Source organism: Dermacentor albipictus, chromosome 1 (genome assembly GCF_038994185.2).
Source record: "Dermacentor albipictus isolate Rhodes 1998 colony chromosome 1, USDA_Dalb.pri_finalv2, whole genome shotgun sequence".
In the NCBI taxonomy this organism is placed as follows: domain Eukaryota; kingdom Metazoa; phylum Arthropoda; class Arachnida; order Ixodida; family Ixodidae; genus Dermacentor; species Dermacentor albipictus.
The window spans coordinates 453,859,802-453,885,908 of NC_091821.1; the positions used below are offsets into that span (position 1 = coordinate 453,859,802).

The window sequence follows — 26,107 nt, forward strand, 5'->3', positions numbered from 1 at the left end:
TGGGGCCAGAGTTGCGATTGTTGGATCACGCTAGGGTTTGGATCGAGCTTGAGTTAGGCCCATGATAATGTGTGCATGTTTCGCTAGTATCTTCGCATTACTTACGCTACGCTTAGGCTTTAGGGCTGAACCGAACCGGACCAGGCCGGATACAGTACCAGGTACTCTATAACGTATAAGTATTCCAATATGTTTTTATTCCAATCATCCGACTTGAAATTTAGGTAACAAAATTAAGTAAAATTAGGTGACAAATTAGGTGAAATTTAGGCAAGCACCCGTAGCCTTGTTTCAGCTGACCAATCAAACGCTGTCCTTGTTTATATAAGGCCACTTTTGTTTGCTTTCAGAGCGAATAGCATTGTCTGTCTTGACAGTGACAGGGTTTACCTATCGCATTGTTCTGACAACAGGCGAGGAGCATGCAGCAGTGGAAGGGGCTCGGTGGGACCGCGCTTGCACATTGAAAGTAGGTAACCGGTTGAGTAGGGTGGTGTCGGCGTCTTTAATTGGCCTGATTACCATTGCTCAGCATGCTGTTGCTGGTCGGAAACAATGCCGGTGGATGACGGAAGGTTAAAAATCCCGGTAACACGAATCCTCAGCGAAGAAGTGTTGGAAGAACGACGTTTTAAATGTGTCAAAAGGGCTCTACAATTTTATACAGCAACTTAGGAAATGTTTATTATAAGCAAATAAATTCATGCTCCCTGGCATCTACGAGTAGCCAGTGTCCGAGTGATCGGTAGGCAGACATCTTGCATTCCTTTCGGAACAGGGCAGACTCCGGCAAGTCCGAAAAAAATATGTGTTCTTTCCGGAATATAAATGCAACTGTAGTGACTATATGAGAGGATTAATGACTTATTAAGGTGACAAAGAGCGTATCGCTCAAGTATGAATTCGTAGGAGAGGTACTGTCTATGTGCGTCATGCTGGGGAGAGCCTCACAGAAGCTGGTTTATAGTACAAGCCAAACCACAGAACGCGCTCGCCGCAGTGTGAGTCATTCCAACGCAGGCGAAGCAGCCTTCCTAAATGCATCATCTCCAAGCTGTGGCTTACACCGGAGTCACTTCGCGACGAGAGGCAATAGCAGCAGCATGCCACGGTTTAGCAAGTGGTACACACGTAAGATAGAATGTACATCCCCCTCAAGGATAACATGAGCACACCTCTGCCGTTAGGCACCACTAACCAAGATGTTTTTTACAAAACACCAGACAAGCCACGCTATCATAAGCTGTTCATCATAGTCTTACCCAATACTAATTAGAACCTCAATGACAGACATTCCACACTTTCTTTTCTGTGCGAAACGCGCCGCAGTGCAGTACTCCTATTGCAAAATGTTTTTTCGACGTATACAATGATCCGTTTATGCCCGCACCAGAAGGCGTAAAGTGAGGATGACCAGTCAGATGCGTATTAAAAATTTCTTAAGAACAATACTCTTCAATCATTGTTTAGACCCTGGGCCATCGTCTAACATTTGTCTGTGTCTGTCTGTGTCTGTGTCTGTGTCTGTGTCTGTGTCTGTCTGCCTGTCTGTCTGTCTGTCTGTCTGTCTGTCTGTCTGTCTGTCTGTCTGTCTGTCTGTCTGTCTGTCTGTCTGTCTGTCTGTCTGTCTGTCTGTCTGTCTGTCTGTCTGTCTGTCTGTCTGTCTGTCTGTCTGTCTGTCTGTCTGTCTGTCTGTCTGTCTGTCTGTCTGTCTGTCTGTCTGTCTGTCTGTCTGTCTGTCTGTCTGTCTGTCTGTCTGTCTGTCTGTCTGTCTGTCTTCTCACGCCGCCGTGATGGGGTTCATGGTCGTCCCTTTAAATTGATGTGTATCAGAAAATATATGACACACTTGCAGAAATGACAATAATCTCATCGTACGACATGGCAGGCGTATTATGGAGATTTTCATGACATAAATTACATAACATGTGCATCATGATGTCGCGAATTACCACATCGCGATGCCGTCATGGGCGTTTCTAAATAGACATATTTATCAAGATATGCATGAGATTTGTGTCATGGCATGTACGTAATGATATAATGACATTCAATGCAATAAATAACATCATGTCATGACATGAATGACATAACAAGACAAGAATGTCATGCATTCGTGACATGTAGTCATACGATAGGCAAATGTCGCATTACCAATTACGTGACAAATAATTACGTGACTTATACTTTTGTAATTAACAATTACATGACTAACCAAACACAATTCGGAAGATCCAACTTCGCACGCTCGCAAATAACCATTGTTTCCTCCTGCGATCCTCAAGGGAGTGTTCTTACCCGTATTTTATTCCTAATATACATTAATGTCCGGCCTGGAAACCTCAAAAAATCCTAGGGCTATTCTCTGACAAATTTATATCAGATCACGAAAGGAACTCACCTATAAATGATGAAACTCTAAATAATGCCCTTAAATTGGCAATTAAATCGACATGACATGTATGACATTATATGCATGGCATTCATGACAATACGTGAGAAGTATGACAAACGTTCATGACATGCCATGAGTGATATATGTAGCATACGACTCATAACATGACGTGAATGAAATGGCTGACATGAATTACATGATATTCATGGTATGTAACCATCACATGCGGTGACATTCATGGTGATACATGACACGACATAGTCGCTTTGATTCGGTCGTAACGCGGACGCTCCCGTTAGCACATTACACAAGCGCGTTCCCCCATCTAGAAACTCTCTGAAGGGTACCGAATGATGTGTTGAAGAGCCAACGAACTGCCTGCAAAATGCTTCGCCTAACATCGATTCCCACAACGCATGCGATCTGCACAATTTTTTCTACCTGGAAATGTTACGACGTTGACTTACCTTTGCGATGTAGTAAAACTGCACAGGCAGTTTCCAGCGGGTAACCATCCTCATCCGTTTTATGCCAGCTTTCACTTCGTCGCCAGCGTCACGTCCCAATATGCTGTACATGAACGACTTCTCTATGAGGTTTCCATCCGGTCCTGTCTTCCGTAAGCCCTGGAATATAGTTTACACATTCTCGTGAAATTTGCCTGGGATTACGCAGGCTGATTCCATTGCACTCAACGTTACGTACTAGAAATGCACTATCCTAGCTTTTGTTTTCCAAGCTTTCTAAGCATTGCATTCTTTGAGTGCGCTGTTAAAACTGAAAAGCTGACAACAGTCGGAATTCCCAAAAATGCAAACACCACAAGAGATTTCACCAAAGATGAATGTAACATCAAAACTGTGTTATATATATTGTTACGGAAGCATGAGAGAAGAGAGAGAGGAAGAAGAAGATGGTGAGACGCTGGCTGCTGCATGTTGTTCCTTGTCAGACATTTTTAACCCCGTTGACTCTGCTCGTATATACATTGTGAATACAGTATTATACTCCCAATATCCCCGCAACATATTGGTGGAGGTGCGGTGTACCACGGCTGGAAATGGAGCTCCGCAGTGGACGTCGCATTACCGTCCGCACCATGAATGACGGTGAGCACTCCGGATCAAAGTCGTCGCTGCCTCCAACGTCACCATCGCCCGCTATGTCGCTGTCCCCTTCAGTTGTGATTGAGCAACCCAAAAATCCTGGAACTTTCTGCGGGACCGATGGCGCCGACGTTGAAAGGTTGGCAGATATGTACGAACGCGTCAGAGGAATCAACAGATGGTACCCTACATTTATGCTAGCTAATCTGTTCTGCTACCTAAGAGGCACGGCAAAGGTGTAGTTCGAAAACCATAATGAGGAGCTGACCAGCTGGGACCTATGCAAAGAGAAGTTAAGAGAGTTGTTTGGCAAACCAGCCGGCCGTAAAATGGCCGCAAAGCAGGAACTGACCTCTCGTTCCCGATCCCCCATAGAGTCCTACGTTTCGTATATCGAGGACGTTCTGATGCTTTTTCGTAAAGCCGATAACGACATCACAGAAGCTGAGAAGGTAGGGCATGTGCTCAAGGAAGTGCTCACTACGTCCTTCAGCTGCTCATGTGCAAAAGCTGCTCTACAGCTGATTCTATCATCGAAAAGTGCCGACAATTGGAGTTCGCCAAAAGCCGGCACGTTCTGCACCCGTCCACCAGACTTCCCAATACTGCCGCAACGTCGACTTGTCCGCACAGCAGCATGCGTCGCCATCAGAGGACGTGGTGCGAATCGTTCGACGTCAACCGGACGCGATGGCGCCCGCAGCTTTCTCTTCGCGTAGGCCTGATGCTACCCCTTTTTCAGTTCCTCTCGCGCAGGCCATCGTTTGACAAGAGCTTCAAAACTTTGGCCTACATTCGGTCTGTGGTGTCACCAACCACAGAGCCGACGAACGCCCTTCTGCTATTTTCGCTCCGCCCCGACGCTTTTCTCCGTGTTATCGCCACCAGACTGAATGGAAAACCGTCGACGACCAGCCGATATGTTTCACCTGGCGGCGCGTTGGTTATGTCACCAGATGCTGTCGCAACTCGTGGCCCTCAACATCTCGCACGCCGACCAACTTGATCCATTTCAATGGAAATGCCCGCAGTGTTTCGCCCACCGCCGGGTCCTAACAGAGCCGTCAGCTCTGCTAGGAACACGTGGTACAGTGCTCACTGAATGAAACGCGTCAATTTATGGCTAAGCAATGCGCATACTTTCGATTCAACCGGTTGCAGTTCGTGTCACATCGACGTAATTCTGGCTCGTACATTTAAATCACTCCTAGTCACCTTTGGTGACCAAATTCCTAGCGACATGGCATGTGCTCTCGCGTACTTCGCACATAAGTAGGGTTCTACTAAATGCTCCGTGCCCCATTTCATTCCATCAGCACTGTACATATTGGAACCATATATTACCAGATACAAGGCGTCCCGATGGGCAGTCCCCTTTCTGTAATCATGGCTGACCTGCTAATGCAACACTGGGAACCGGTTGTGATGACGTCCTTGCCCTTCCCTGTCAATATGTCACTATGTAGTCACTATGTAGATGGCACTTTCGTCATTGTCAAAAAGAAAAACCTGCATGCCATGCATCAGGCACTTAATGCCGTCCATCATGCCGTTCAATTCACATGCGAGATGGAGAATCGTGGCAGCCTAGCCTTTCTCGATGTGCTGGTACGTCGGAGCAAAGGAGGTTGAGTGGAGACAGGCGTATATCGCAAATCTTGCGATAGCGGGAGTATGCTGAGTTTTGACTCTCACCATCCTACAGAACAAAAGCATACCACGGTACGTGCGCTCCTGTCTTGTTGCGATGCACTGTCGTTAACGCAAACTTTGAGGGAGCAAGAATTACCTAATGTTGCCGCCCTTTTCCCTAAACGGAGTTACCCTCTGCGCTTTGTCAATGATACGCGACGCCGCAAGGCAGAGCAAGGCCGAAAGGCAGGCTTCCTTTATGTGCATTCCGTATGTTCGCGGTGTAGCAGATGCAGGGCGCAGGGCTTTAGGGCCTTTGGGAGTTCGAACTGTGTTCAAACCCTCGTATACATTGGCGAACGCGTTCCTGAAGCTAAATGACCGCACACCTCCGGACGAACAAAGTGGTGTCGTCTACAAGGTTGACTGCTCGGACTGTGGTGCCGCTACATTGGCGTGACGGGGTGATGGCGTCACACAAGACTCAAGGAACACTTAAGCGACGTTACGAAAGCCACCCATGCCACACGTGCAAAAACGGAACTGGTCGATCATTGTTTAACATAAGGACACATGTTCGATATTGGTCATGTAACCACGTTAGCACGAGAACACCGATGGGGCCCAAGAATATTTGTGTAATCATGGATTATCCGTCGCAAAAAATCTGCCGTGGCTCCCTGCCGGATGTTTACGGCAATATCGTACATAAATAGAATGTATTTTCTAATTTGTTGTCATTTGCGTACTGAGGATGCCACCCGCATAGGTGGCGGAACGTCTATGTTTTTGTTATATTTTATTGTTGAGTAAAGCCAGTGATAACACGTTGAAGTATGAGTTCCCCTCGCCTTTGGGACATTCTTTCACGTGATACAGTCACTCACCATCGCCGCGACACCAGTCTCGCTCACCGCAAACACGTCGCCCATCTTCCCGTTCGCCGCAGACGCGTGGCCTTTCGTCCCCTGTAGCTTTTGGCCGCACCCTTTCGGAAAACTAAGAAGTGCAGCCCTCGGAGGTGATGCTGCATTGCCCACTACTGCAGCAAATCCTCTGTCTGTGTCCACAAAGAGAAGTGTAATTGACGTTTAAATAGGCGGCTTACCTATCCAGGCACTCGTCAATAGTGGAGCCCCCGTGTCTCTGATGAGTGCTAGCCTACGTAGACGTTTAAAGGAGGTCCTCACCCCAGCACCTGCCCGAGTGCTTCGTGTGCCTGACAGAAGCTTGATGGTTGTACTTGGAATCTGTGTTGCGTGCATAAATATAGGCGACCGCCCTATTTCTATTCTCTTTGCTGTGATCAACAACTGCCCTCATGACATTATCCTTGGACTGAACTTTTTATCCCATCATTCCGCTCTCATCTACTGCGCTACCGGTGTTCTTCAGATCGAACTGCCTCAAGTGGCCGATGCTCGGATGCTCGACCTCACTTGTGTGCGCTTCAAGATGTGCATCTATCACCTGAGGCTGTCACATACGTCGCTTTGAGCGCACAGCCACCGATTCCCGAGAGTGAATATCTCCTTCGCCCCATCAGCGACGTGTTTTTGAACCGGAACGTTGCTCTTCCGCATACGCTGGTGACAATTGCTAATAACAACGTCGTTCTCTCGCTTAAGAATTTCAGCCTGAGCTCTCAAGCGCTTCCAGCCGGCATGTTCTTGGCCAGCGTTTTTAATACTTCCGAATTTGACATTGAAAGTCTGAATGCCAAGAACTGTTTCTTAGCGCCAATTGTAGCTCACAGCTCTGGTTACTCACAATATGTTTCTGAAAACTAGTGACACCAAACGCTAGTTGTACTCACGCTCTGAATAAAGGAAGTGCTCGAACTACGTTAATGGCAGCCGCAGCCAGAGTTCTGAACGAAGACGGTGCGCCTCTATTGTTCGAGGGCGATCATAACGAGTTGGCGACGAGCATCAACTGGCAATTGCAAGATGCCAACGTAGAGTTATCTTGAGTCCTTCGAGCACCACTTCCAGTCACAGCAAGAGTATTTGAAGCGAATGAAGGAGTCCTTTGATACCAACGACGTACAATAAACAAACATCCTTCTGAGTTGTTGCGTACTCCATCCTACGGAGCCTTCTTGCGCGGGGAAAGCCCACGGAAACTACTCTAACGATTTGCCTACAAACCCTCGACAAGCAATTTTAGCCGAAACCTTCAGTAGTGGTCAGTCGCTTCAGGTTCAATTGTCGCATCCCCGACGAGGCCACGTCGGTTGGCAACCATGTAGCAACAATCAAGAAGCTCTTAGAACACTGCGATTTCAGAATGCTCCTCAACCATTTGCTTAGAGACAGCATTGTTTGTCGATCCTCAAATGCAAACGAGACTCCTTGAGCACCCTAACCTCATGTTAGAATCCACAGAGACGTTGGCACTAGGTATGTAATCTCCTACACGTGATGTGTCGGAGCTCCGTGCTACTTGAGGAGCATCTTCTTCACCAATTACTGCTATCGAGGCTCCGCATACGAAGCATGTTAGTTGCTACCGCTGCGCTGAGACGCACTACGCGACTAAGTGTCGTTACATTGATGATGTTTGCCATCTTTACCACAAAGACGGTCATAGAGCCAAAGTATGCAAGGAAAAAAGTGCTGATTGCAATCAGAGATCTGCTGTTCCCAAGCAAAAATATCCCCGGAAGAGAAATGTCGGCAAGCAAGCTGCAGGGCAGGCTGCCTGCCCTGCAGGAAACCAGGTTCGAACTTCATGCTGCAGCCCTGAAACATACGATATGTAGACAATTTCTTCCACGTCACACGAAGCCTCTTAGTCCAATCCATTCATTATTCAACTTGAAATACAAGGATGATCATTTACGATTCGGAGTGACACAGGAGCGAGCGCATCCAAAATGGAGAGAAGAAATGACACCGTGAGTTTGCGAATTCGCATTGCACACATTTAGTCGTTGAACTAAGGAGTTACAGAAGTGAAATCAAAGCTTTCCTTGGAAAGTTTGTGGTATTAGCAAAGTACAATAATAATCAGTACAACCTTATATTGCTGCTCTCCCATGGTAAAGCACAGTCGCATCTCAGATGTAACTGGACGGAAGCGTTGAAGATGTCATTCGATATGCCAGTCTACAGCGTCACTGAAGCTTGTTCCAAAAGTGATGAGCAGCACTTAAAGTGAAGCGCCGTGCGTTGTTTTCTGATGGGTCAGGAACTTCCCGAGGCGTCACCTTTAAACGTCCTATTAAGTAGGGATCAAAGCCTCGTCTTTTCAAGCCTCGAACAGTTCCGTTCGCGCTGATGGATGAAGTCTCTGAAGAAATAGAAGAGTAGCAGTGGGACGACCATACAACCTGCATGCCCATCTGAATGGAAATCGCTATTGCTGCCGTCCTCAAGAAAGATCATCGGATTGACATATGTGAAGTTTGCGAGGTGGCTGTAAATACTCTTGCAAGTGTGGATAAGTACCCAGTTCCACGCGCTGAAGAGTTGTGGACGAAAATATCAGGTGGATTCAAATTTAGTAAGTTAGATCTCAAGGATACTTATCAGCAACTGATTGTCGACCCGGCGTCTATGAAGTACACAACTATCCACATGCTGAAAGGTTTCTTCGAATATGAAAGACTTGCTTTGGAAAGGGAAATCCATCTTCTACGTCGGTGCCACATTGCAGTCTGCTGTGGGGGCATGCTGCTTACAATCACCGACGACAAGAACCATGTGAACAATCTCTCCAAATATTTGTAGAGTACTGGCATCAAGGTCAAATATAGCGAATGATATTTCACGGTGTCATCTGTAAAGTACTTAGGCCACGTCAGTGATGTTACTGGGCTGCACCCCGCTCCACACAAGATTGAGGCCACTCTTTGCGTGCCTCTACCAAGCAACGTCAACGAGCTGGTCTTGGTGAAACAATGCAGGGCGTTTTTGATAAACCTATCTTCATTTCTCAATGCGCTGCATCACCTTCTGGCAAATAATGTACCTTGGACTTGAAAAAACGAGGGAGAATTCATTTCTAGAATCAAAGCTACTGTAAATACAGCTCCTCTAATGGTTGATTATAATCCCAATTAAAACTCTTCCTCATGGTGATGCTCATGCAACACGCCCATAAGGACTGCCAGGTCGACAAGGGAGATCTAGCGTTAACCTCCGTAGTTACAAGATTCTACCAATACCTCTCGGGAAGACATTTCCAAGATCACAAGCCGTTATTCGGATTTCTTGGATACGTCAAAGTTATTCCAGATCGCAGTTCTCTTAGAGTTGCGAACTGAGCTATGTTATTGTCTTGCCAAACGTATCTTCAGTTCTCAAGCAGCTGCATCACTTTCTGAGGAATACCATACCGTGGACTTGAAACAGAAGAGCATGAAGATTCGTTTCTAGAAGCAAAGTTATTTGCAACTACAGCTCCTCCATTGGCTCATATACAGTACAAGAATTAAGATGGGGTGTACCGATGGACCGAGCCGTTTGCCACTGAAATGCGACAACTTCACTGTTGAACGTTCCTGATATATATCCATCTTGTAAGAACATTACCTTAGAGTTTTCTCATATGAAACAGTAGGCAATGCCTCGACGAAAGACCTTTTCTTGTCTAAAGTTCATGACGTGCTTTTGCAAGGAGATGACCTTCCACAGGAAGCTAAATGAAAACTGTTCAAGCCACATGAACTTTAGGTTAGCCTTCAGCACAAAGCTGTTCTCCGGGGAACAACGGTCGTAATCGCAGCTGCACTTCAAGCGGAAGTGCTCAAACGCTTACGTCAAGGTCATCAAGTTACTGAGAAAAACAAATCTATAGCCGGATGGCATGTCCGGTGACCCAACATTGACCACGATATTGTTGGGAAGGACAAGTCTTGCATGGTATGCCAAGAACATGAGCGTATGCCACAACCAGGGCCATCAACGGCTTAGCCGTTTTCTAAGAATCCTTGGTCACGCCTCCACATTTTTTTGGTAGACCATTTGAACTACTTCTTAGCAATCGTTGATGCCTACTCAAAGTGGGTTGAAGCTCTGGAAGTCTCATTTCCATGTTCTGAAGTGATGACCGACAGGATGTCCATAAATGTGGTTAGTGCAGCTTCGCATTGTCGTTCATTAATGAAATCCTTGAATCCTGTTTAAAGTAAAAGCGGTAGCGTGTTTTTTATATCACCACGAACCACCTCTTCGTGTAGATCTCGACAAACCATTATAATTGCGCTACTGCCTTTCAATATCTTACTATGCGTTATAATAGTAGTTGTTATGACTGTGCCTAATTATCTCACTTTAACATAGTCTGCGCGCGCAAAACCAATTTGCATTTGGTCTCTTCATTGGTTTCTGCCTTCCTCAGTCTAAGTGACAGTTGGCTGTACAGTTGGCTCGTACAGTTGGATCATGTACAGTTGGCTCGAAGGTATTGCTAATAGACGGAAACTTCCGATCTCCTCGATTGACATTAGGTATCCTAATTGTCTTACATTTCCCCAACCGCAAAATTGCTTAGGTGATTGTATGCCATAAGTCAAGCATATGACGCACCCCTTTGCCGGAAGTGTTGTTTTTCGTGCGCTACAGTAATATTTTCGCTGTTAGAGGTGTGTTTTCCATTGCCATTTCTCTCATGCAAGAATTCCAAGACGAGAATCCATTCACAGTGCAGTTTAGCATTTCCCAGAGCCTTAGTAAAGGTGATGCATTTGTTGAGCAAAGAAATAACGTGTAGTCCCCTATAGTGTATGATTACAAACAAACAAAAATTTCAATTTGGCATGCATATTGTTACAAAGAATGCCGATTGTAAGTAATCGCAAGTTTTCTTCTAATGCCTACCATATAAGCTGTACCTATGTACGGTACGTAGGCCGCAATACTTCACTCATACTTGCATAAAGCAACGCATAACGCATTAATACGAATACTGACAAAAACATGGTGACATTTCACTTGTGAAACATGGGAGTTACGTTTCGACAGGTGGACAAAGCTATGACGGGACGCTGAAATTCCGTCATATCTTGTGAAGCGCACTCATTGAGACCCCTAATACAAGATAAATTCGTTAGTCTCTTGGCTGGGCCAAAAGTGGGTACCACTTGCGTAAATTACAAAATGTGTCGAGCGGTATTTACAAAACATTGTGCGAGGATACCTACGATAATGTTAGCGGTGTTGCAGCCGCAAATCGAGACCAGCGCCCAGTATTCCATTTTCACGATGGAATGGTTGTACATATTTTAACTCTTGTGCTCAAAATGAAGTGCTATAATTAAACTCTACGTGTCATCAAATTCGGCTATATGGACTCCCGTGTTATACGTACATACATGACCTAACATAAAGCTTCTTCTTGAGCACTCGTTCATTCGTGAAAGCATTTAAGTGCAGAACGAACTGAATGGTTCACTTTGAAATCTGCCATTCTCAACTTTTGAGACGAAGTATGATACAAATGTTTTGCACTAGCTGTTATTGTTATGTAATAGTGCTTACAGCTTACCTTAAAAAGTATCTACAAGAAACACTTCCTCAAGGATTTTAACTATGACAGTTTTTGTTTGACTTTTTCTTTAAACGGCGAGATCTAACAGCCGCTGAAAGTGCAAGTACTTTGCAATAATGACATCCAATAGAACCATACTTTGCAGCAATGGTACGGATCGACAGTGGGCCAGAGAGCAGGAAAGCGGGCCTTCGTTGTCTTCTGCGATTTGTCCAGGGGATGGCTGTAGTAGTTTATTTGTAGACAATTAAGAGGCCATAATACATCACTAGCGGACGGCAAGAATTAAGGAGGCTGGTGGCAGTATATGAGGACTCCCAAATATGCTTCAGTAGATCAATCTCTTTTTTTTTTACTCGTGCGAGCGTGCTAGACTTGAAACCACGGTTACCAACTGCAGTAATCTTTGTTATTATAGCACGAGAAAGTACTCACAGTGGGCGGTTCATGGTTTTATCATGCAATCAGTTGATAGGGTAACTTTGAATTTTCCCTTTGTAGCATTTATTGCTCAGTTTCTTATGGTATGCAGTAGGCTGTCGTCAAGACGCATATCAAGGAGCCCTTTAATATCTGTTCGTCTTTTCAGAAATTCTTTCTAGCAGAACCAACCTGCACAAGAAAAATTCTACTATTTCTAGTGTGTCCCAAAAGGGCTGACGCTAAGCAATAAATGAAGTATCATTAAAATTAAATAAATTTCTAATAGGTATTTACTCAAATGGTGGAACATAAGGCCTAGCCTTTTGCACTCTTGTCTAAGGTGTTGCTTGCCGTGACTGTGCGAATATAGGCACAGTCAGGAATGCAGTAATTTCATTTAGTTTCCTCATAACGTTTTAACAGCTAGTTCTCGCGACTTTAGAGGAGCGTTCTCACTATAATGATCAATCCGTAGAGGCACCTGGGGCTACTCGTGATGTATTGCTTCTTCGGTGTCAGCCCGGCACGCTTCTACGTCATCGTCGACACTGGGGCAGTTAGCTCCAAAGAAGCACCATTTGCACCTCACCAACTAACAGAGTCGCCTTTTCCACATCTTCCTATCTTGACCTAGCGGTGAGCCGAGTGGCGGGAATGCAGCTGAATCAACTGCACACTTCATATTCCAGTGAATATTTTGCATTCAGTTTATAGGTAACCAAAGTGAATACTCACTCACTGTTCCATCATATCCAAAAATTCATCATAACCAGGTTGGGGTTAACCGGAATCTACTGTAACTCCATGATTGGAGCATTAGTTCTACGCCGTCGATGTGCTGATCATGATTTTGGTAGCAGTATACTTACATCAGACAACCAAATGAAGTAGTTGTAGCGATAAATTGGTCCCCATGGTGTTATGTATGGGGATCGATCAGGGCTGCTGGCGTACACCAATGCCATGGCAGTGTCCTGCAAGAAATACCGATAACAAATTATCGCTTCAAAAACGTGCATTGAACGTGCCAGACAGCGTCCAATCGCTCGAAAAAAAAACACGTAACTGCCACGCGGGACGTTTTTTCAGTGGATTTTTTAGCATTATGAGCGCTATGACCAAATTCGTGTGCGTCGTCTGTGGGCTGATATAGAGCGTGTATTCTGCTCCGCAAGCACCGCCACCATAACCAGGGAAGCCGAGCATGCTCTTAACGGCTATATTTGCAGCTGTAACAGTGCACACATTGGAAGCGGTGTCCATGTATTTCCTAAAAGTACTATCTTAGACTACTCACAAAGCGTTACCACGGAAACATTTCTAGTACTATAATATTTCGCGCAAGGTGAGGTGTTCTACCTGTCGTAATGCAAATAGAGCATATGGCTGCTGGATGGCTTGAGCCAAGTGCGCTTAGGTAATGAATGTGTTAGAGCTCGAAGCCACAGATATTATTCTGTGGAACTATTACAGAACTATTACATGAGTTACGTGTTTGCAGAACTATTACATGAGTTCTGCAAACACAGTAATGAAGAACAAGCACCAAAGCGTACCCTGCAGTTGACGTCGAAGGCACATCGAATGAATGACATAGAGAGCGGAGACGCGGCTCCTGGCAGCACTTCACTGAAAATAAATGAGAAACCGAATATCCAAGAAATGGTTCATGAGATAGAGAAACGTGGCATTACACGTGGCATTTGTTTACATGGTCTTCTAAATGTATACCATGTATTTTAGCTGAAAAGTTATGTTTAACAGTTCGAGCAAGAGCGTACAGTAATCACAGTCGTAGTCGTAGACAATCTTCCAAGGCTCTGAGAAATGTGAAACAAAAAGCAGAAACGTTTCATACATTTCATTTTTATTTTCAATGACAATTTGTCACAATAGATCACGTGGACCTCATGCTAAGCGTCTAGCATTTGTTCTTTCAGGCACTACCCGGGTTCACTGAGAATTAACGCAGGCAAAGTATCTTATCTTATATTGGTGATGAAGATAGCAGAAACTGCGTTGTCTACGCTTTGTATGCAGATTGGAAAGCACCCCTCATGTTAAAATGAAAGTACACAGAGGCAGGATTCACTCATATTATGAACGACAGATACTTGATTAGCTCAATAAGGTATTTATGACATCGAAACGAGGTCCCATAAAACAATAACAATTATTTGTTCCATGCAGAAGTGAACCTTCACAAGAGTTTGATCCGTCTGTGTGACCCGTTTACATACGCTAGACCTAGGGGAGCTTCTAGAGGCAGTGAATTAGGCCTTTCTGAAAGCCATTACACCAGAGTGCCTAAATTTACGCAAACTCCGCACCAATTCTTATTAGCTCGAATTCTAGATATGGCGGTTGCAAATTTAGGGCCTTATAACGTAAAAGTATTCCAATATGTTTTTTTTTTCAACTTCCTGACGTCAAATTTACGTAACCACCGACGCAAACATCGGGCGGTTACACGCAGGGTTGTCTGAACAGGCCAATCAAAGGCTCTCCGCGTTCATAGCAGGTCACTTTTGTTTGCTTGAAAAACAAATAGCATTGCCTACACTGAGTGGCGCGTCTTATCTAGTTGGCTCACAAGATGCGAGGAGCACGCTCAAGTGCAGAGTGAATCGACGGGGCCGAGCCACTGCACGGAATATCGATAGCCGAATGAAGAAAGTGGAAAGTCGTCTGTGATTGGCCCGCTTTCTCTTACTTAGCTTGCGGTGGCTCGTCGACAGTCGCTGCGGCATGCAAGGGAAGCTTAAGAATGGCGCTAAAACGGATCCTCAGCAATGAAGAGTTGGCAGAATGAGGTCGTAAACGTGCCAAAAATTCTCGAAAACATTACACGGCCACGCAAAAAGTTTTATTGCGCGCTAATAAACCCACGTTCTCCGGCAGAGGCGAGTAGCCAGTGCCAGAGCGATCGGTGGCAGCCATGTATTATTCCTTTCAGAACGGAACAGCCTGCGGCTATTCAGAGGAAAATTCAGTTTTGTTCGGCATATTAATGCATCTTTAACGCGTACGCGTCACTCTGATGCAGTGAGTTGTTGCGGTTTCGTGACATCGCGTTAGAGGGAGGTGAAGGGGGTGCAGCTCGAAAACTTTGGACGAATAATCAAGGACTAATGGCAAGAAGGCGTCGAATCAGAAATAACTATGTTTGTTTTGTTCGGACAAATTATGTATATTCAGTGTGTACACGTCACATCAGATGGGGAGCTATTGCCGTTTTCGTGACGTCGCCTGACAGACAGGTGAAGTGGAGGTGGTCCAAAAAAGTTTTTGACCGATCGCCGTGGGCTGATTGCAGAATTAGAATAAAAAAGTTTGGAATGGTTTTACGTTATAGCACCCTAGTTTTACGTTATATGGCCCTTATTTACACTGAAAAGAAATGGCTAGCCCTCTGCAACGAGTAGTAATGTGTGGCTCCACAGTACATTGCCATTCCACTATCTGGCAAATGTAACCCGGTCTTCATATAACACAATATTAAACGAGCATATTTATTGGAGGATGAATTCTGTTTATTTTTCACTTGTTCTTTAGTCACCATACAACCCCATAGAAAACATAATACCGTCAAATCTGCCTCCGCAAAGAATATGCCCGTGCGGCTGGAACATTCGCAATAGCTGAGAAATGGAGTAGGATTTGCACGATTTCTTCAGGCTCAAAATATAACGCCACAAACCCAGCCGGTCGGATCTATGCGGTCGCGAATCTTTTTTGGTGCGTGCGGGGCTCGAGCCAGATTTCAAACTTAGAGACTGGGCTTGAGTGGGTCAGCGCTTGGCCTTTCTGGGCTCAGGCCAGACCTCGACAAAAAATAAATGGACCATGCCATGCTCGACCTCTGTGTTATAAAGCATTCTGCATGAATCACAAGCTTAATGTTTTGTATTCACACTCAACGACATATTCTCCACAGGAAATTATTGAACACGGACATATATCTTTTACATTAGTATTTTTTACAACAGAACTATAGAAAATTAAAACGACTTTTGTCGACAAGAGAGGAGTTTTGTAAAATAAAGTTAATTGGTTCCTTTATTTTCATCGGCGACCAAAAAGATACAATAATGTGCACGAGTAAATGCTCTTAAAGTGGGCCGAAATATCGCGGCTAAATGGTCAAGTTTTCCCGGAAGACTAAATTAATATGTGGCTGGAGAAAAGTTAAAATCTGCGCATACTCACGATACATTTCCCTTGGTGAAACTTTCTTTCGCTGATTTCAATCCTTCGTTGAATTCGTGGAGCATCTCGCAGTCGCTCTCCCTGAGGAATGTTGTGACGGGCCGGCACTGATAGGAGCACCATGACTAAAATTAGTCCTTTATTGGTGGCACACTTAAATACCCGGCCAGAGTATTCATTTTCTATCTAATTGGGCAATATGCATCGACATTGAGCATATTCGGTGAAAAGAACAAAAAATATTTCGCGATGATTTTTTTCAGCAGCAGGAGTAAAACACAAGACAAAAATTTGGAGAACGCTTAAGCTTCACCTTTAAGAGTGGAACGTGATAGCGTTCGAAAACCACTGACAGTTTTTCGTGCTTACCGGCAACTGCAGTTTATGTAACCGTAACGTTTACTGGCAAACGCTGGTGGCGAACGCTATGCACGAAGGCAAACTTTTTGGTACAAACGCGTCATCTTGCGCGGCTCAGTCTCCTGATATTGTTTCGCACTTTTCATATTTCAGTCTTAAAAAAGATTACGTAAAAGATGTGCGTTGTCGGTGGTTTCTTTCTCATTACATTTGTTTGTAGGCTGCGGTTCTCAATATTCCGAGGAATACCTTAGTAAAGCATGAAACACACAGTATCAGCAAATTGGTGGTAGAAAAGTGGTTGGGCATGCGTGGTTCGGAATTCGGTCTGAATTTTTTTTTTCCCGAAGCGACATCCGACCCCGGATTATCTGCGACACAGGCCCCTTCACGCTAAATTATGGGATTTTGCGACCCAAAACCACGATCTGAATTCGAGGCACGCCATAGTGGGGGACTCCGGAAATTTCGACCACAAGGGGTTCTTTAACGCGATTCTAAATCAAACTGCACGGGTGTTTTCGCATTTATCCCTCGTCGTAATGCGGCCGCCGTGGCCGGAATTGGATCCCGGGACCACGTGCTTAGACGGCCTTAACGCTGTCACGTTCAAAAGTGGAGGAGGCGTTCACCTCAAGCCACTTACGGATTCGTGTGAAATTTTTAGTCAGCTCTTGTCCCATGTCAATCATAGGCGTACATTTACATTGGCACCAATGTCGCTGGGGAGTGTGCATCACTCCGTCTTCTCTCAACGGTATTTGTATAGCGCAACAAAACAAGGGCACAGGTTTTGCACCCCTATACAGATACCTTTCTCTGATCACCGACCAACAAGCCCATATCGTCACCCTTGTCTTTTCTGCATGTCTTTTGGAAATAAAAAGATTCATGGGCCAGATTTCATTTTCGTCTTGTGTTCCTGCTCTGAACTAACAAATCACGCTTATTTCCTGTCCTTCAGTGCTGGCTCAAGTCATTTAGGCGGACGCTTCATACTCAATACCGAAATTCAATAAAGCTGATTTTTTCTGCTACGTTGAATGCAGGCACCTAGCAGAAAGAGTTAGTAGATTTTCTTTTTTCATTTCTTACCTGGAGCATAAAGAATATTCCATCCTTGAGTGCCCACTCAATATCTTGAGGTGTTGTGTATGTCTTTTCAATCTATAGGCAAAAAAGCACAAAAGCAACATGGCATTTCATATGAGTCATTACTTCAGATTTTGTACTCATTTGCAAGGGTAGACCTTTACGGCATAGTAAACAGCGCCTATTTGCTGCCAACTTCATTACAGTCGCCTTGAAAGATATGAGAATTCCGTAAGCAGCACACGAATGTCAAGCCAATGCATGCTCAGCGAATAAGTTTGTTTTCTACGGTTCAGACCCACACGCAACGCTCATGCTGAATATTGCAGGTAGTTCATTGCTCCTATACGCGGGTATTTCTTCTTATGCGATTACCCTTACCAAAACGTCCACACGGAAAAGAACTTTTAATGACATCGAGTGTATTCTTTTTCAGTAATCCCGCTCATTCCAGCAATTGACATGTGAGCATCCACTGCGCCAATGAAAGGCGTTTTAACACTGCAGCTTTGTTTCCCTGCTTTCAATCAATATCTTTTTTTTTCAGTCATCACTGCCCTGCGCAGAACGCGATTAATAGACCTTTCTCATTTCCTCATTCTCTTTGTATTCAACTGACAGCGCTGCTGACAAAACTGTCCAGAATTGGGCGCTGTAGGCATGCGCGATCATTAAGATTGAAATTACTTAGTGAGAATGTGAAAGACTTGATGCTTTTCGAGCGCTTAACGAGAAGCAAGAAAACCGAGAGAAGAAAATACAACAGCACAGGGAGGACGCTGGTGTGCTACTTATTTTAGGGCCAGAGAGAGGCACTTTCAGGCGGCGCGGCAACGGACGGCAGAACTTGAATCGTGGCGCATCCGTGAAACCGCTGCTCATGAAAGTGCGGCAGACATGTCTTTTCGTTGCAAGTAGCACAGAGGTTGTTTATGGACAACTACTTATCATGTGGCAAAACCTACGACGGCAAGACAGAGCGACATAAACGACAGAGGCAGAGACAGAGACATAAACAACAGAGCGAGGCAGCATCATGCGCAGGTACGAACATTCGCTGGGCCTGGTCACTTCGCAGACCACAGTTACTGATGCCAGTGCACACCCTGAATTTACAAACTTTAATAGTTGGGTCTCGAAGCCTTTTTAGCATTCAAAAATAAAAATAACGTAAATTTCTGGCACTCTGTGAGGGAAAAAACAAGCTTTGATTAAGAGGCACGCTGTAGACGGGCCATCGCCCTTGCTTTCACCACCTGGGGTTCTCTAACGTGCGCCCAATGCCTGCGCACGGGCATTTGTACACTTAGCCCCATTCAAAGTGCGGCGGGATTTCCAATGCTTAGCAGCGCCACCCCATATCCACAAATTCGCCACGGTAGGTGGCATGAAGAAAGGCTCTGATAGGTGTGTTAGCACTGTGTCCATCACACTATCAATAAAGGACAGTGATTATCTGTGTGAAGACACGTCGGCCACACATTCATGACGAGGGGCTTCACGCGCTTGCAAGTGATTCAATTCTGCCGCCTGTTGCCGCGCGACGTGCGAGTGTATCTTTCGGGCAGGGAAGTGCTTTCGAGACCAGCGTCGTCCCATCATGTTGCCGCTTCTTCTCTCGGTTTTCCTGTTTCCCTTTGAGCGCGGAAGATGCATCAAATGCAGAAATTTCAACTAGCCCCGCTCTTTGTCCCAAGAATATGTCCGAGAGCACTGAATCACAGTTTTTTTTTTTAATTGAAGATTATAAAAAGTAGTTAAAACGCCGTCGGTTTCCTTCGTATCCGGTAGCCCAAGGGTACTACAAGTAACTGTGTGTCATGCGTGTAACTTAATACATACTAACGAACAAAATGATAAGACATAATCTGAGAGTGATTCCGGCATATGAAACCGCCAAAGATATAGAGAAGGTCACTTATCCTTTGCGTTTCCACAATGAAAATAATGCTAGATGGACACTGCATGAACTTTTTAAGGATTGTTTACTCTGCGAGTGGGTGTTCTTGTGGCAAGCAGCACTCAGCGTTGTCTCTGTTTCTTTCTGTCATTACATCTTATTTTTTCGCACTTCTTGTTTCAAAATTCATGCGGTGACCTTTAAAAATTCGGCGTCTCTACCCTGCGCCGACCACGGTCAACGCCCGCGTTTTACTGCCTGGAGAAAAGTAAACTGTGCAATTCGGTCTACACATTCATGATTGAAGCTTAGCGCGACAACCTGCATAGTTTGGAAGAACGACACAGAACGACTGGGCAAAACGTTTCGTATTGCCTAGTTACCGATCCCTGATGAAGCCATCAAGCGACTATTTAGAGCGTCTAATCTCAGAAAGGTTGTCTTTACCTGTGCGCCAATAGAAGCCAAAATCTTAACGTCTTCTTCCGAGATGCAGGCACGCTGGGCTTTTTCATCGCTCACAGAAACCGTAGCCACACCATCGCTTCCTGAAAGCAAATAAAGAATCGCATGTCGCACAATGCTCCTAACAATATTCAAACTATCTCTTATGGTCGGTTAATGTGGACACCATGGCTTCTTTCCCAACAGCCGATTCTTATTAGAGCACAAAGCACCGCCACAGGCCAGAGGGTCGCGTGGTCTAGCGGCATTGCACAAAGCAACAAATTATGGCACTTTGAAAGAGAATGCACCTTTGTTTGGTCGCCAAACGATGTGACAGATACGAAATTCCACGATATTTGTAATCGTTAGTACTGACACCCTTTTCCACAGGTTTCGAAGACAAACGGTGCCTGGCGACGCTGTATGGTAAACTCTCTGCGTTCGATCGTTTCTCCGATACTACAGAAATTACGCTGTGCAGCGCAAAACTTTCCTCGCGCTTGGGAACTTTGGAAATTAGCATAGTGAGTGAACAATTTATTACACGTTTCAGTGTACGCATTGATCGCACTTGTTTCGCAATAGTTTAGCGCAACAAAGGAACTCTTGTTGTTCTTGTTCAAGGATTTTCGTCTGAAATAAGAGGTACGCCTTCTGTAGTCTTACTAAAATTATATATGTATATGAGTTCTCTTCGCGAAAGATGGAAAAAAGGTCTAGACACTTACCTGACGTCGTTGTGTAGACGGACTTGTGCCCAATTTGACTTGACTCGACGGTAGGGCGCTGCGATCTTCGCTTCTTCAGAACGAAAGTATCCGGCTCCGCAGAGGCTGAGACCACTGACTGTGCATTTGGTAGTTCAAGAGAGAGAAGGTAGGAAAATGCACTTGTAGGAATGAAAGATGAACGATAACGAACTCAGCGCCCTTTCACTCTGCGAAGAAGGATGACGAGCGAAGCTGTGTAGGTGGGCCCCTTAATGGCGAAGTGCACCTCCGCCTGGGTCGGCCTTATGTTGCACTATCTCCGGGATCGGGTCAATGCATGGGGAGTGCTTAAGAGGAAGTTTCAGCTAGGGTGCTCGTATGTAAATACATTTAAAAGGCTAATTCTTTTTTTTTCGGCAACCACTGCGCCAAACTTGACGAACTTTGTTGCATTTAAAAGAAAAGCTTAAAATCTAGAGACTGTTGCTTTTGGTTTTTTTATTAGGGTTGACAATTTTTACTAAAAAATTCAAAAACTCGCAAACTTTCGCAAAACAAAACTCTCAAGTTTACAACTCTGTAACTCAGCAATGAAATATGATATCACAATTCTGTGAATTGGCATGTAATAGTACATCTAATGTGGACAAAATCGATCTGTTACTACGTGAATCTTTAAAAATTTCGTAATATGGAAATACAGCTTTTGCATAGCCCTTGTACACAAAATAACGTATTGATGTAACATTTAAAGTGACATAACGAATTTGTTCGCTTTGAACGATCTTATAGCTGCCGTTTACATAAGCGCGATATCTGTTTTTGATGCAGTGATATTAATTTGTAAACTTCGTGCTTCCATATTTTTAAAACATTCTAATCTTGAAAATCATGTTAACAATATTCAGGCCCTAAAGCTAGATTCCGCTTCCAACAGTCACTAGAATTTAACTTTCGCTCTCAAATAAAACAAATTTCATTAAAATCGGTCCAGAAGTTATCTCAGATAAAGGTGTTTGCGACATGTATTTGAACGAGCCGCGTCAGAGTTGGGCCCCAGCTAAAGCTTCGTCTAAAGAGGAAGCTTAGCTCGGGTGCTCCTATCTAGGTACATGTAAAAGGAGAATCAGTTTTTCGTTGCAACCACTGCACCAAATTTGACGAAGTTTGTTCTGTTTAAAAGAAAATTGTTTTATCTAGTGACTGTTTCTTTTGAATATTTTATTTATGTCGTACATTTTCTATTAATGATTGGCAAAAATCGTAAATTCTCAGAGAACGACACTACCAAGTTTATAACTCTATCTCTCAGCAATAAAAATTGATACCATAATTATGGGCATCGCATATAATAGTACATCTAAAGCGGAGAAAATTTCTTTATTACACATGAGCCTCAAAAAAGTTAGTATTATGGCAATACAGCTTTTGAAGAACCCTCGTAAATAGCGTAACAATTTCACCTGGCATATAAATTGACATATCAATTTTGTTCGCTTTGAATGTGCTAATTGATGCCGTTTATATAATTGCGATAGCTGTTTTTAATGCGGAGGTATTAATTTGTAAACTTCATGGACTATTCCTTTTTTCGAACTTCCGAATTTTTCAAAATTGTTTTTTTTTAAATCCAGGCCCTCAATTGGAATTCCGCTTCCAACAGTCACTATAATTAAGCTTTCTGCCTAAAATGCAACATTTCATTATGATCAGTCCAAGGGTTATTTCCAAAAAACACTTTTGCGTTTTACATGTATTTCACTAGGCCACGTTGGAGTTGAGCCTGAGCTAAAGCTTTGTCTTATCTCAGGCCCAACTACAACGTGGCCTATTCAAAAACATGCAGAACACAAAAACGCCTTTTTGAAATAACCCTTGCACCGATTTTATAGAAATTTGTTCATTTGAGAGAAAAAGTTAAATTCTAATTACTGTTGCAAGCACACTTTCGATTCAGAACCTGAAGTTCGTTATAGGAATTTTCTAAATTTCGTAAGTTTCAAAAACATTCAAGAACGAAGTTTACAAATGAATAGCTCTGCATCGACAAAAGATATCAGGGTTTTGTAAACGGCATCCATAAGATCATTGAAAGCGGGCAAATTCGACTTGTCATTTTATATCTTACGTGAATGCGTTGCATTGTTTCCAAGGGCTCTGCAAAAGCTGTATTTCAGTATTACTAAATTTTTGGAAATTCATGTGTGACATATCAATGTTGTCCGCTTTAGATGTACAGTCAGATTCAATTAACAGAATAGTGGTATCATTTTCGATTGCTGAGTTACAAAGTTGTAAACTTGATAGTTTTCTGAAAATTTTCTATTTTGGCCCTTTCTTAAGAAAAAGTTTATGACCTAAATAAAGACTTTGAAACCAATAATCACTAGATCTTAAATCTTTCTTTAAAATTCAACAAAGCTCGTCAAATTTGGCGCAAGGGTCGCCGAGAAAAACGAATTCTCCTTTTACATACTTAGATACGAGCACCCGAGGTAAAGCTTCCTCCTAAGACCTGCTTCATTTCCGCCGCGGGTCGGACCGGCATTGAACTATCTTCGGGACTTTGTGTCTACACACGGACACGACCCTCGGGAACTAGCCCTTAACAGCTTCGCTGTAAAAGAAAGCCATGCGCCTAATTTTTTTTCGCCCGTTTTCTGTCACAGCCAAATGTGACTAATGGGCAAATAATTTAGATCGTATGCCCTATGACTTCCTTCATGAGTATTTTTTTTCACGTACTCGACTTCCTCAGGTATCCCTGTTAAAATGTGAACATATACATTTTAATGGGTAGCATTCTTTCGCTACGTACTTAATTACTAGGTACTAATTTCCTGCTCCTTTCCTTTCATGTCCCAAAATACCCGTACCGCCACATTGTATTAAACAGGTGCATTTCTGTGAATACACACATATCCGTACGCGTACCACCACCTACTTGTGGGCGCGAGAGCCTTCGAAGCGATATTTTGTCAGCATGCATAGGAGTCATGGTTTGTACATATATTATTTCAAAAGCAATGTATGCTACATTATGGGAAAATCTGTCGGCGTAGTCGGCGTGACAGAAAGATGGAACCATAAATGGCCAGAACGGCGCCGATAGACCTTCGAGTTACGAACTTCCTCGCGGGCAAGCGAGCCCGTTCAGACGCTGAACGCGTTTTGATTTGACCTTACCGAGGCGGAATTTACTTGAAGGTGAGAGCTTCCGCGGACAAGGAACGCGCAGAAAAAGCATCCCACCAAAGGGACCTATGATGTTTTCGCATTCCCACACGTAAGAGAGAGAGAGAAGCTTTTATTGACCTAAACGATTTGCGTGCAGTGGTCGGGGACCCTTTAGTCCAAGGCCCCGCTGGCCTCGGCCGCCCGCTTGACCTGTCTCATGAAGGACTGTTGTCCACCAGATCTGAGTTGGTTAGCTATGCCTCCCATTGCTCCATTGTGTGGTATTTTTTTTATAAAACGGGTGTGATTCACAACCTCAAGTAATGTGTTGGAGTGTTGGTATGCCTACTCACCACGGGCAGTCGGGCCTGTAGCGAGTGGGGAACATGTCATTCTGCAATTTAAGATGGGGGAATACCCCTGTCTGAATTTTGCGCCAGCTATCGGCTTGCTCTCCACTGAGTTGTGGGTGAGGGAGAGGGTATTTTTTTCTGGTTGCACGCTGATGAGCGAGAATCTCCCGGGCATTCGTAAGCTTGGGGTCATTAAAGTGGCTACCTGGGACCGTCCCAGTCGAGTCGGCCCAGTTAATAATACCTCGGGCTAGCTAATCGGCCAGTTCGTTCCCCTCAAGGCCTGTATGACCTGGACACCATAGGATCCGGTGATGATGGGCGAATTTCGTCGGCATTATTGAATGGCATGTTTTGGTCTCGTAGCCCCTGAGGAAAAGGCGACATGCTTCTTGAGAGTCTGTTATTATGGAGACGCTCTTTTCCGTGCGTTCCGCTTGAGCGAGGGCTATTGCCACGGCGAAAGTTTCGGCAGCCGCCGGAGTACCTGCCTTAACGGGTGCCGCAAATTGTTGCTGTGCTTTCGTATCGACGATTGCCACTGCGTACCTCCGTATGTTCTTTTGGGCATCACTGACATTCGAGTTTACGTTCGAATACGCGGCTGCGTCCGTCTTTATTGTATTGTGGGTGGGATTATTTTCATACATTGTTCTAATATGTTGTTCGCGTGCTTTTCGCCTTGCTTTATTGTATTCGGGGTGCATGTTTTGGGGTATGGGGGCCACTGTTATTCGAGCTTGTGTTGAGGTTGGTAGTGGTAATATGTGTTCGCTGATAAATTGTGGGTGTGGGAAAATACGTGTCCTTGTCAGTAGGGCCCGTCCTGCGTGAGTGTAGCTCAAGCGTTCCCTCTGGGAGATTAGTGTGGCTTGCTTTAGTTCTTGAAATGTGTTATGCACTCCTAAGGCTAGCAGGCGACCTGTAGACGTTCTCTGGGGTAGTCCGAGGGCCGCTTCGTATGCTGATCTTATTATGATGTCGACCTGCTTTTCCTCCTCGCGACTAAGGAAGTGGTAGGGCAGGCCGTACGTGACTCGGCTTATCACTAGTGCTTGAATGAGCCTCAGCGTGTCGTGTTCATGCATTTTAGCTTTTTATTTCGTTTCGATTGTTCCTCAAAGCCCATAAAGCTTCGAAACCTATACATTTCAATTTTTATAACGATTAAAGGTCTCAACTTCTCAAATCACGCATTTTGCCTACATACAAGGCATTACACTTTTCGCGGGACAGGCTGGGGTAGTCGCCGAACAATGCTTACACATTTTAAAAAATGTCAAAAGCAGACTAAAGGCTTCTACGCACACTTAACAATCTTCCGTCCTTCTTTGCATTTCTGGATAAATTTCGCCAAGTACCTTTGACAACTAAAGGTAATACGTGGAGTTTCGTGATGTGCAGTCTACAAGGCAATAAGCATGCCTAATAACATATGGAAGAAAGAAGCGAGAGCTGTGCGCAGCAGCTGATTCAGCTTGACTTTACTTATGCACCGCACTGTGAATCTCTTAATCATACGGTGCGCTGCAAACCTCAAGTCACAAGTGAAAGCATTTAAAGACCGAGTAATGCGACTTTCAACAATGTATCCCCGTTATATATCTGTCACTCGCACGTACGAAAGCTCGTACGCTTCGCAACTTACCTCCCCAATGCCGTAATTTGCAGTCACTGTGATGTACCCTGGGTTTCCCGTGAGTGGGTCGCAGGTGAACATCACCCCGGCCGTGTCAGCATTCACGAGCTCTTGTACTACTACTGCCATCGGCACGTCCAAAGCTTGCCCATATTGTCTGCGTAAATTC

The 26,107-nt window shown here is 44.5% G+C and overlaps 1 protein-coding gene across 3 annotated transcripts in view; it reads right to left on the reverse strand.

The window, feature by feature from the left end:
- Window positions 1-26,107, reverse strand: part of LOC139054767 (rifampicin phosphotransferase-like) — a 247,928-nt gene that overhangs the window by 178,357 nt on the left and 43,464 nt on the right. For 2 of the 3 annotated variants that reach the window (XM_070532364.1, XM_070532365.1), the window contains exons 18-25: window positions 25,948-26,095; window positions 20,788-20,905; window positions 20,060-20,160; window positions 17,716-17,787; window positions 16,261-16,367; window positions 13,608-13,680; window positions 12,921-13,025; window positions 2,863-3,021 (exon numbers count right to left, since the gene is read on the reverse strand). In XM_070532364.1, the coding sequence (XP_070388465.1) occupies window positions 2,863-3,021; window positions 12,921-13,025; window positions 13,608-13,680; window positions 16,261-16,367; window positions 17,716-17,787; window positions 20,060-20,160; window positions 20,788-20,905; window positions 25,948-26,095 (883 nt within the window). The remainder of the gene's footprint in view (window positions 1-2,862; window positions 3,022-12,920; window positions 13,026-13,607; window positions 13,681-16,260; window positions 16,368-17,715; window positions 17,788-20,059; window positions 20,161-20,787; window positions 20,906-25,947; window positions 26,096-26,107) is intronic. The other variant, XM_070532366.1, reaches the window with a different exon arrangement.